Below are 12,416 nucleotides of genomic sequence, written 5' to 3' on the forward strand. Positions count from 1 at the left end.
AGTCAGTCTGATAATTTTATTTAAAAAACAACTTACTTCTAAGTTCAAAGGCATATGACTGCTAGAAAACTTGCTGAAGGTTGAATCCGTTTGAAAGTTGGCCATGATCAGATCTTTATTGAATTATCAGCTTTTATGCTATTAGGGAATAGCATAATTAGCTAAGCAACAAAGTCATCTATCTGTGCAAGTAGACAGTCAAGTGGGGTTTTGGAGATTCAAACAGACAGACAGAAAAAAAAAAAAAAAAACAAGACACAAGCTAAAAGACAAATAGCTCTTTTTAAAAACACACAATGACCCAACCAAACCGCTCTGTAAACAAGCCAATGCATTAGAGCCTTTCACAGATCGAGTTAATCGATACTCTTATTTCTAGATCTACTTTTAAGAAGAAACGCCTGTCTCTCTGTCTTTTCCGCCCTGCTTCCAAACACAGAGAGACTCATTCACAAAAGCACAGATTAGTGGACCACAAACCAAGCCACAGCGCTCAGCGAGCGAGAGCAGGCAGCGACTTCACAGAGCACAGACCCTAAACCAACGTAGGCGAGATCGGCCCCCAAGTTACCCTGCGTTTCATCTGGTGACAAAAGAATGAGGGGGTGTGGGCCGCTGGCTCTGCCCAGCATCCACCGCAGAGGATGAATCCTGTTTATAATTAGTGGATTAGAGCTTTGCATTGTCTTGATCTGAACAAAGAGCCCCCACCAGCCCATGAGCTTTATATAAACTTGTTGTTTACAGATGACACTGACGGTTGAGATGAGGGCCAGACTGAGGCGGAGAGCCGCTCAGTTCATAGAGGCACAAATTCACAAACATGCTGAGGAAGGAGATTCGGATGCTAATTAATCCGAGATGGCGTGGTTGACACTTCACGTTTATAGCCCGAGCAGGAGTTAACCAGCTTCCCTAAACCACATTTACATTGCGGCATCGGGCTAGTTTACGCTGGAAATAGCCGGTGCTCTGAAGGAGTATGTACAGCCATCCAGCACACAAAATAGCAGACAAACACAATCGTTCAGCATCACATTATCCTTGAGGCATTTTTAACAGAGGTCAATACCTGTTCTGAATGATCCGTTACAGAGTGTCCTTGGTAGACCTAATAAATCTTAATTAAAGGCCACTGCTCTTTTGTTAAACCGACTATAGGCTAATAATAGCACACGCAGTTAGGTGTCTACTTGTGAAAATGTATAATAGTTTAATTGCTTTTTCCACTGCAAATTACACTACTGGTCCAAAGTTTGGAATAATTAGGATTTTCTTTTTGTTGAAATACTTTAATACTATTCAGAAAGGACACATTAAATTGATGAAAAGTGACCGTAAATACATTTATAAATGTTACAAAAGATTTCCATTTCAAATAAATGCTGTTCATTTAACTTTCTATTTCTATTAAACTAAAAAATGTAATACAGTTTCCACAAAAATATTAAGCAGCAAAAAGGGTTTTCAACATTATTAATAACTGACCACCAAAAATTATTGATAATAACTGAGGACCACATCGAATATTATTAACTTATATAATGCTTAACTGATAATTTACATTCATATATGTTAGAAATGTCATGGGACTTATAAGCTCAAAAACAGTATCAAATGGCTGATACAGCCGTTTTAAGTTCTGCCCCATATTCAAGAACAAATCTGAAGTATTCACTTTGAAGTGCTTCCAAATACATTCCAATCCATTTGATTTTGCATTTAGATTGAGAGCTTGTTGTGAAGCCTAATGAGCTGCCTATGCAGGTTCTAAAACCATGATTATGCTGCATTCTAAAACGCAGCGTTTTGGCAAGTATTTCACGCATCATACACTTATGAAGTTCCATTTCAGTCAGGATTCTCCCTTAGAAAGCAGCAGCCATATGTAGGCACTACACACTAGACAGCATTGCAGCTCACTAGCTTTTGAAACAGAGCCTAACCTCTGCCCTGGTACACTTGCCTGTAATTTTCAAGTGAGCTCAAAAACATGAAGGTAGATCTATTAGAGCAGGATTGAGAATCCCCCCTTTTAAAGGTGCAGTAAGCGATTTCTGAAAAACGCTGTTAAAAGTGGAAATAGATCACTGGAAATATCACTGGAAAAAGATCAGGCAAGAGCTTTAGGACCCGTGTTAATATCAGAAAAGCTTTCCAGCACTGAAGAGACAGAAGCGGGAGGGCCTAAAAAAAAACAGATACAGAGATTACGTTGTTTCTGGTTTTGAGTGTTTGCTGCTGGGCGACTAACAACCAACTCTTGCTTGCAAATACTTGTGTACTGTATGTTTGTTTTTTGTTCTTTCTTGATGTTCGTTTGTCATCTTTGCTTTATTTTTCACAAAGCTTTATTTTGCTTCGCTGCTGCTATGATAAAAAGACATGCATTTTTGCACTGCGTGTTTGTTTTGGGGCGAAGCAATGAAGATATGGGTGTGTTTGTTTGGGTTGATTTCAAACATTAACAGTATTCAAAAACAATTCTCAGAAATCGCTTAATTCAACTCTAATACCTAAAAATAGTGAATAAAAAGGAAGAGATGCTTCCAGACTGTACCTTTGGTGGCTTGAAGGGGTAATCGGAAGAGAAGGTGATATCCAGAAAGAACACGCCCCCCTCATAGACTGAGCCTGGAGGGCCCAAGATGGTGGATCTCCATTCATAGATATTGTCGCCCTTGGGTCCCGCACTGAAAAAACACAAACACAGACCAATATGCTTTAGTGTCATACATCCAGACTAAAATGTCGTCCGATATTTGGCCATTTTGAGAATACAGCTCTGGCAATTGACAGATTCATCCCTTATGTCAGTTCCAATGTCTACCAACATCCAAACGGATAATAATAAATGATAACATGTTATTAACAGACTCTAGTATTAGAATAGAATAGAATAGAATCGGGCATTTATATAGCGCTTTCATATGTACTACTGTACACCCAAAGCGCTTTACAATCATGTCAGGGGATCTCTCCTCAACCACCACCAGTGTGCAGCATCCACTTGGATGATGCGACGGCAGCCACAGTACAACGGCGCCAGTGCGCTCACCACACACCGGATATAGGTGGAGAGAGGAGAGAGAGTGATAGAGCCAATTCAATGTAAGGGGATTATTAGGAGGCCATGATTGGTAAGGGCCAATGGTGTGTGGCCATGACACCGGGGTTACGCCCCTACTCTTTACGAGAAATGCCATGGGATTTTTAATGACCACAGAGAGTCAGGACCTCGGTTTAACGTCTCATCCGAAGGACGGATTACATGCATGACACCACAACACACTTTTTAATGCAGCACAGAGGTGGCATGAATATATGTGCAGATGGACAACAATCGCAGGACACAATGTATCACTTGAAAGGTGATCATTCTTGGCCACAGACAAAGAAAACAAGACGTGCACTGATTGACAATGACACATTTAGGGCCCTATTTTAACGATCTGAAACGCAAGAATCAAACGCAAAACGCAAGTAACTTTGTGGGCGGATCTCGGGCGCTGTTGCTATTATACCGGTGGGATAAATGACTCTTGCGTCTGATGAAAATCTAAAATGGGTTGGTCTGAAGTAGCTACATTACTCATAGGTGTGGTTTGGGCGTAACGTGAAATAAACCAATCAGAGCGTCATCTCACATTCCCTTTAAGGTACTACTCAACCGTTTGGTAGACCACACTTTAAGTCACTATATTTTATTGAAAAATGCATCAAGCTTAACTCAACCTGAATGAGCCATCTCTATCGTTTGGTGTAGTTGTGCAATGCTAAAAAAATCCACTAGATGGCACTGTGTCTGTGAGCAGCATGCCTTTTCAGTGTTCCTTCAAACAGCACGTGACACAGCGAAAATTTACTCATCCTTTGATGACGCATATCGGCGGGACTTTTAAAGGTAAAACTATTTTGTTGACATATTATCGTTTCAGAGGAGTTGTTAAACAGAATTATGTAACTTAATTAAACAAAAATAAGTCTTATAAGGGTCAAATAATTTTTTCAAAACATGCTCTACCAAACGGTTGAGTTGTCATTTTATGGTAGAGAAGTTAGCTAATGTTGGTAAAATTAGCTAATGTTGGTAAAATGAGCTATTTACAATGAACAAAAGGGTTAGTGTTGTTAAAATGATTAATTTTATATTATTCAATTACATATTTGATGAAAAATATTTGATCAATATAATTTTTTCACTATTTCTGGGAGAGCGGGCACAAAGTAACACTTTTTGACTTTCTCAGTTTGTGTAAATCTACTTATGGTTCAGAGTATTTATTTTTCCCCAAATTAATTTCCCACATGTCTAGTACAATTATGTGGTTTTGTTTTATTAATACAGTATATACTTTTTTCTTGATAAGAAAGAAGATACCCCGAAAGAATGGAGGTGAAATGTGACAACATGCCCCATAGGTGGGGTACATTGTAACATGTGAGGGGCACATTGTAACATGACCATAAAACAGCTTAAAATGTTATCTGATCTAATAAAAAAAATATACAAGACAGACTAAAATATTTTCTAAATAAAATACAATTATTAACTTTTTCATATAAAATAATGGCATTTATTACGGAGTCCCTAGTCCCACTTTGTCAAAAAAAAAAAAAAAACTATCTTGTGGTCTCAAGATAGTAACTCGTGGCCTCAAGATAGTAACTCGTGGCCTCAAGATAATAACTCGTGGCCTCAAGATAGTAACTCGTGGCCTCAAAATAGTAACTCGTGGCCTCAAGATAGTATCTCGTGGCCTCAAGATAGTAACTCGTGGCCTCAAGATAGTAACTTGTGGCCTCAAGATAGTATCTCGTGGCCTCAAGATAGTATCTCGTGGCCTCAAGATAGTAACTCGTGGCCTCAAGATAGTAACTCGTGGCCTCAAGATAGTTTCTCGTGGCCTCAAGATAGTAACTCGTGGCCTCAGGATACTATCTCGTGGCCTCAAGATAGTAACTCGTGGCCTCAAGATAGTAACTCGTGGCCTCAAGATAGTATCTCGTGGCCTCAAGATAGTATCTCGTGGCCTCAAGATAGTAACTCGTGGCCTCAGGATACTATCTCGTGGCCTCAAGATAGTAACTCGTGGCCTCAAGATAGTAACTCGTGGCCTCAGGATAGTATCGCGTGGCCTCAGGATACTATCTCGTGGCCTCAAGATAGTAACTCGTGGCCTCAAGATAGTAACTCGTGGCCTCAGGATAGTATCTCGTGGCCTCAGGATAGTATCTCGTGGCCTCAAGATAGTAACTCGTGGCCTCAAGATAGTAACTCGTGGCCTCAGGATACTATCTCGTGGCCTCAGGATAGTAACTCGTGGCCTCAAGATAGTAACTCGTGGCCTCAAGATAGTATCTCGTGGCCTCAAGATAGTAACTCGTGGCCTCAGGATACTATCTCGTGGCCTCAAGATAGTAACTCGTGGCCTCAAGATAGTAACTCGTGGCCTCAAGATAGTATCTCGTGGCCTCAAGATAGTATCTCGTGGCCTCAAGATAGTAACTCGTGGCCTCAGGATACTATCTCGTGGCCTCAAGATAGTAACTCGTGGCCTCAAGATAGTAACTCGTGGCCTCAGGATAGTATCGCGTGGCCTCAGGATACTATCTCGTGGCCTCAAGATAGTAACTCGTGGCCTCAAGATAGTAACTCGTGGCCTCAGGATAGTATCTCGTGGCCTCAGGATAGTATCTCGTGGCCTCAAGATAGTAACTCGTGGCCTCAAGATAGTAACTCGTGGCCTCAGGATACTATCTCGTGGCCTCAGGATAGTAACTCGTGGCCTCAAGATAGTAACTCGTGGCCTCAAGATAGTAACTCGTGGCCTCAAGATAGTAACTCGTGGCCTCAGGATACTATCTCGTGGCCTCAGGATAGTAACTCGTGGCCTCAAGATAGTAACTCGTGGCCTCAAGATAGTAACTCGTGGCCTCAGGATACTATCTCGTGGCCTCAAGATAGTAACTCGTGGCCTCAAGATAGTATCTCGTGGCCTCAAGATAGTAACTCATGGCCCCAGGATACTATCTCGTGGCCTCAGGATACTATCTCGTGGCCTCAGGATACTATCTCGTGGCCTCAAGATAGTAACTCATGGCCCCAGGATACTATCTCGTGGCCTCAGGATACTATCTAGTGGCCTCAAGATAGTATCTCGTGGCCTCAAGATAGTATCTCGTGGCCTCAAGATAGTAACTCGTGGCCTCAGGATACTATCTCGTGGCCTCAAGATAGTAACTCGTGGCCTCAAGATAGTAACTCGTGGCCTCAAGATAGTATCTCGTGGCCTCAAGATAGTATCTCGTGGCCTCAAGATAGTAACTCGTGGCCTCAGGATACTATCTCGTGGCCTCAAGATAGTAACTCGTGGCCTCAAGATAGTAACTCGTGGCCTCAGGATAGTATCGCGTGGCCTCAGGATACTATCTCGTGGCCTCAAGATAGTAACTCGTGGCCTCAAGATAGTAACTCGTGGCCTCAGGATAGTATCTCGTGGCCTCAGGATAGTATCTCGTGGCCTCAAGATAGTAACTCGTGGCCTCAAGATAGTAACTCGTGGCCTCAGGATACTATCTCGTGGCCTCAGGATAGTAACTCGTGGCCTCAAGATAGTAACTCGTGGCCTCAAGATAGTAACTCGTGGCCTCAAGATAGTAACTCGTGGCCTCAGGATACTATCTCGTGGCCTCAGGATAGTAACTCGTGGCCTCAAGATAGTAACTCGTGGCCTCAAGATAGTAACTCGTGGCCTCAGGATACTATCTCGTGGCCTCAAGATAGTAACTCGTGGCCTCAAGATAGTATCTCGTGGCCTCAAGATAGTAACTCATGGCCCCAGGATACTATCTCGTGGCCTCAGGATACTATCTCGTGGCCTCAGGATACTATCTCGTGGCCTCAAGATAGTAACTCATGGCCCCAGGATACTATCTCGTGGCCTCAGGATACTATCTAGTGGCCTCAAGATAGTATCTCGTGGCCTCAAGATAGTAACTCGTGGCCTCAGGATACTAACTCGTGGCCTCAAAATAGTAACTCGTGGCCTCAAGATAGTAACTCGTGGCCTCAAGATAGTAACTCGTGGCCTCAAATAGTAACTCGTGGCCACAAGATAGTAACTCGTGGCCTCAAGATAGTAACTCGTGGCCTCAGGATAGTATCTCGTGGCCTCAAGATAGTAACTCGTGGCCTCAAGATAGTATCTCGTGGCCTCAAGATAGTAACTCGTGGCCTCAAGATAGTAACTCGTGGCCTCAAGATAGTAACTCGTGGCCTCAGGATACTATCTCGTGGCCTCAAGATAGTAACTCGTGGCCTCAGGATACTATCTCGTGGCCTCAAGATAGTAACTCGTGGCCACAAGATAGTAACTCGTGGCCACAAGATACTATCTCGTGGCCTCAAGATACTATCTTTTTTTGACAAAGTGGGACTAGGGGGGCTCTGTACTAATCAAATCTTGGGTGAGGTTTTACACACACACACACACACACACACACACACACACACACACACACACACACACACACACACACACACACACACACACACACACACACACACACACACACACACACACACACACACACACACACACACACACACACACACACTTGATATGTTTGGAGCCATCAATAGCAGCCATCAGATTTTTTATTGGTCAAGAAATTGCACTTAATATGACTTGTTCTGAATTTTGGTCTTTTATTATGAACAGACATCTCAACCGTTTGGTAGAGGACTGTATCTAAAATACTGTAGGGTCTAATTTCAAAAAAAAAATTTGATTGTTGTTATTGTTATCATAATTGAATAAAAAATGCAAAGAAATAATTTTTCCTTTGCTTTTTTCATGGTGCGTACCTCAAAGGGTTAAAAGCAGGCGCGCTTGTTCCATGGCGGATTGCTATTATAACGGCGGATATGCCAGGTGCACGCCAGGAGCGGTTCACAGCCGAGGAGACCGACGTACTCGTCAGGGCCGTGAAAGACAGAGAAGTGACATTGTATGGGGATGGCTTCGGTTAAACAGGCGTATAATAATTTGGGTAAATGTGTAAGCTAGATTTATGCCTATTTTTTCACATCTTCATGGACACCACAATGATTTCCCTTGTGTGGTAATATTTTTCCTTGTAATTATGTATGGTTTGCAAAAATGAGAGAAGCAAAGTGTATGCGCATTGTGCACACGCTACATTATGGCCAAGCATGCGCCCTTAAAATAGCATCTGAATAATGCGCCACTGACTTTAGACTAGGTTTTTCCTGGCCTGTGGCGGAATTGTTTTCTGAAACTGCAAAATAGCACCAGGGAACATTTGAGCCGGAACACGCCTCCTCTTTTCGCTGAACCGCCCCCGGGAGCGCAAGTTCATTCCCTAATTTCCCGACGTGCGTCTGTGGAGGGAAAAGTCCGCTGTGCGTAGGGTGCAAAATAGGAATGATACATGCGTCGGTGTACAATGTCAATTGCGCTGGGTGCAAGATAAGGCCCTCAGGGTCATTCAGATGTGGCATTGAACAATATTAATGAAATAAAATGGCAGGTTAATTCAATTTATAAAAACAATGTAACAGCTATTAAAATAGTCATGAAACTGAAGCTGAGTTAGTATTTTCTTCCCTATCATGATGTGTATCAGAGTAAAATGGCCTTGAACAAGAAAAAATTATAATAATTAGGACGGGAGTCGCGGGACTTGATTTTATCAATGGGGAATTGATTGGATGGTTGTGGAATGCTTTTCCGGTGATCTCATGTGATTGACAGGTTGTCCTGCCCTCACAAGTGTTGTCAATTTTGATTCCATCGTGCTTTTGATTATATACTGTATCGACAGGTCAGAGCAGAACTATGTTAGTACGGCAGAATCTTTAGACTGAAAACGCATCAGGGATTGTTTTGAAATGACCTAAAATCGGAGCAAATTATGTGGTGCCTAAAAGAACAAGCCGAATATCTGCAACACAGGTCATGGAGAAGGACAGTCAGATTGAGGTCAGACTGAGATAAAGGGACAACCACACAAATATGGCTACTCAGAGTGATGGTCTGCTGGAGAGACCTGCCTCTAATGGAGGAGACAGGTGAATGTAGCAGGCACTTATCCCCGGCATCTATTGCTCAATTAGCATGTGATGAAACGCTCGTCTCTGCCAGCAAGTCACCAGCCTACACACACACTGGATATCCACTCATGCTTCAGAGCGAGAGAAGACGGCTGTCAAACCCAACTCTGCATAAAGTGGAGGGCCAAGAATAAGCGGGATTACAGCAAAGCGGAAAGATAATAGGAACGGACGGCGTGAAGAGTAACAGAACAATTCATTGGCGCCATGTAGCCTAATTCTTTGAGCCTGATAAATTATTCGGGACTCTCTCGCACCGCAGCGAGGGTGAAAAAACGCACTGAATACAGGAGAGAGCAATAAATGGCAAATTAAGCAAAAGCAACCTGCTACATAGATCATTTAACTGCACAAACACATGCGGGTTGACTTTGGCCATCGCTTATCGCCATAAAATCAACACATGACATTTAGAGAGGATTTAGATCACGTCAAAGTGAATCATATAACCGTAAAAAAAAAATGAGGGAGATAGAAAAATCTTTTTAACGCCTCTAAACATCAATCTGACAGGCCTTCAGCAGGGTGTTTAGTAAAAGCGAAGTGAGCTTCATGCCAGCGTAACGCTTTCCCCCGGTCCTGTCAGGGGTTTTTAGTATTACCACAGAGCAACTAAATTCAGATGAAAGGAAATTTGCAATCTCACCATAAGGATGTGAAAAACTACTTCATTTTATAATCGATTAGTCGGTGGGTTGCCTGAACTCTATAGTTGACAGGCTGTCTTAAAAAAACATTTAAGTCCATCCAACCCCAAACAGAAGCATTTCTTATGCAGAGAGTAAAGATGCCTAAAGATGAGTTTTTTTTTTTTTTTTTTAGTTAAAGGTAGGGTAGGTAATCCTTTTTCTAAAAAAAAAACATTCCAAATTTGTTTAAACTGTCTTTATATATCAATACATAATTAAAATGTAAGTACTCTGAAAAAGAAAATATAAAAATCGAGTGACTGTAGACCTTTTAATCTGCAATAAACACAGCTCATTATTTCCATTCACTCCACCCCCTCCCTTCTGAGCTCCTTCCAAAGCCACGCCCCCAAAACACATGAACGCGCGACGCCAAACGCTCAGCTGGAACAAGACGCATTTATTACCTGAGACGAGTGGAGAGGAAGGAGCGCAGTACATACAGTGACATCATGTCAGAATCACATGTAATAAAATACCTAACTTTATCACTATGAATATAAACAAATAAGATTTCTTTTAGTACTCACTATCAAGCTAGCATATCGATAATGGTAAAGTTTCATTCGGTAACGAGCTATATTTATAAGGCAAAACTAAAAACAGGTTGATACACGTTTTTCCATTACCATCAGTTACACTGTGATGAAGGTGAATTTCGTGTAAGATTCATAACATATACGGTGTTTTGCATGTAAGAGTTTCCATGATGAAAACATTGTTGACTCTAATGAAGACTAACGTACACTCCGAGTCCGGAGACAAGTACCGCATCGTCGGTTCGAGGACAGGTCCGGGGTTGAGGGCGAAGCAGAGGAGGTCGTTCAAGAGTGCGGGCAGGGTCCGAGGAAGTAGTTTTTGCCTTGTTTGCCTTCGCTGACTGCATATGCAGGTGCTTTGAGCTGAATATTTCCGGGAACGGTGACATGTGATGAGTGCACGCAGGGCAGCGCGCGCAGTGGGGCTCAGGCACGAGACATGAAGGCATCTGATTGGTTCTTTACATTCGCACCGAATGGCAGTGATTGGTCAGAGTTTTTACTGTCCTACAGCTGCTACAGAGGTCTGATTTTTTTCATTCCTTTTTCTAAACACATAATGTATTGACTACTATCAGGATGGAAGGACCATTTCACCCAGTATAAAAAAAAGTGTTTCTGAACAGGATTACCTACCCTACCTTTAAAAAAAGCATAATATACTCAACGGTTCAAAAGTTTGGGTTCAGTTGTGTGTGTGTGTGTGTGTGTGTGTGTGTGTGTGTGTGTGTGTGTGTGTGTGTGTATATATATATATGTATATAAACGGTTAGTTCCAATCCTTGATTCTGATTCGTCAAAAGCAGTGTTTTATTCATGTTAAAACACGGCTATGACCGCTTCACCCAACGGTTCTATGTATCACTACACAACACCCCTAGCAACCACTCTTAGCAACATAAACAAAGGTTTGTTCTCATTGATATTGTTCATTGAAGCTTGTAGAGTATACCTGCATTTACAGTAGATATAGCATTTTCCTTCAGGTTAGTCCTATATTCATAATTTAAAAAAAATCTGTTTGAATGTCCACTGCAATATCTTATCCTTTTAACTGTTAAGGGGTTTTCCGTGCCAAACTTTCCAATGATTTATATGAGAGAGAGATAGGTGGGCCTGTTAAGATTTTAAGTCACCCCTGAACACAGCATCATTTCCAGTTGTAACACTCATAAATACTAATACATGTTGTGTTTTACTAATCTGCAATATGCAAAATTATCTGACATGGATGACAAACCAAATCTCGAGAAAATCTTGGGAAAGCTGCCGCATCTGTCAATTCACTTTCATTTGTTAACAAGCTGATCATGACCTCTTCAATATGGTGGATGCACAGACGTATCGCAGTAATGAGCAGCTGCTGCTAATGTGGCTCTATGCATCAACATCTATGGTAAAGTGTCTGCCTGCCCTCTTGTTGCTGGACTGTGAAGATTTGAAGCAATTATGTTGACGTTGAAGAGCCACTCGTAACAGATTTAGCAAACTCTTAACAAGAACATAACAGTGGCAAATGATTGAAAAAAGCCACTGTTAATAGCCGAACGAGTCCTCTAGACTCTAATGAATTCTTGGCAATGAAGTGGACAATCCTGTTTGTTGAGGCCAAGGCTGACACATGCTTCTCGGAAACACAATCACCTCCACATGGTCTCCAGAAAATACAAGAGATTCATACAGGAGAAGGCAAGTTAAAAGGATCAAAACTACACAGAAATTATACAGAGTAAAATGATATAGGCTACGTTCACAAAGCAGCAGAATATATCATACATTTTATTTTAGAGTGCTAAATATGGTTAAGATTAGTTTTTAATGAGGATGATAAACACAATCTGAACCGTACTGAAAGGAACTCTTAGTCTTCAATATACCTGAGCTGCAATGAAAACTAAATTAAAACACTAAATGAAAAAAATTTTATTAACTGATTTTCCCCCAATTACACTGATTTATTTCAAATTAAACTAAAATACAGTTTCATGACTACGAATAACTAACATATAAAGGCAACAAATTTGTTACATAATATGTTATAAATCTACA

General features: G+C 41.5%; 1 protein-coding gene across 1 annotated transcript in view; it reads right to left on the minus strand.

Moving 5' to 3' along the window:
* Window positions 1-12,416, minus strand: part of ube2e3 (ubiquitin-conjugating enzyme E2E 3) — a 46,258-nt gene that overhangs the window by 5,884 nt on the left and 27,958 nt on the right. The window contains exon 4 of the mRNA XM_084421987.1: window positions 2,561-2,693. Coding sequence (XP_084278113.1) covers window positions 2,561-2,693 — 133 coding nt within the window. The remainder of the gene's footprint in view (window positions 1-2,560; window positions 2,694-12,416) is intronic.

Source organism: Rutilus rutilus, assembly GCF_951802725.1.
Source record: "Rutilus rutilus genome assembly, chromosome: 10".
NCBI classification, from domain to species: Eukaryota; Metazoa; Chordata; class Actinopteri; order Cypriniformes; family Leuciscidae; genus Rutilus; species Rutilus rutilus.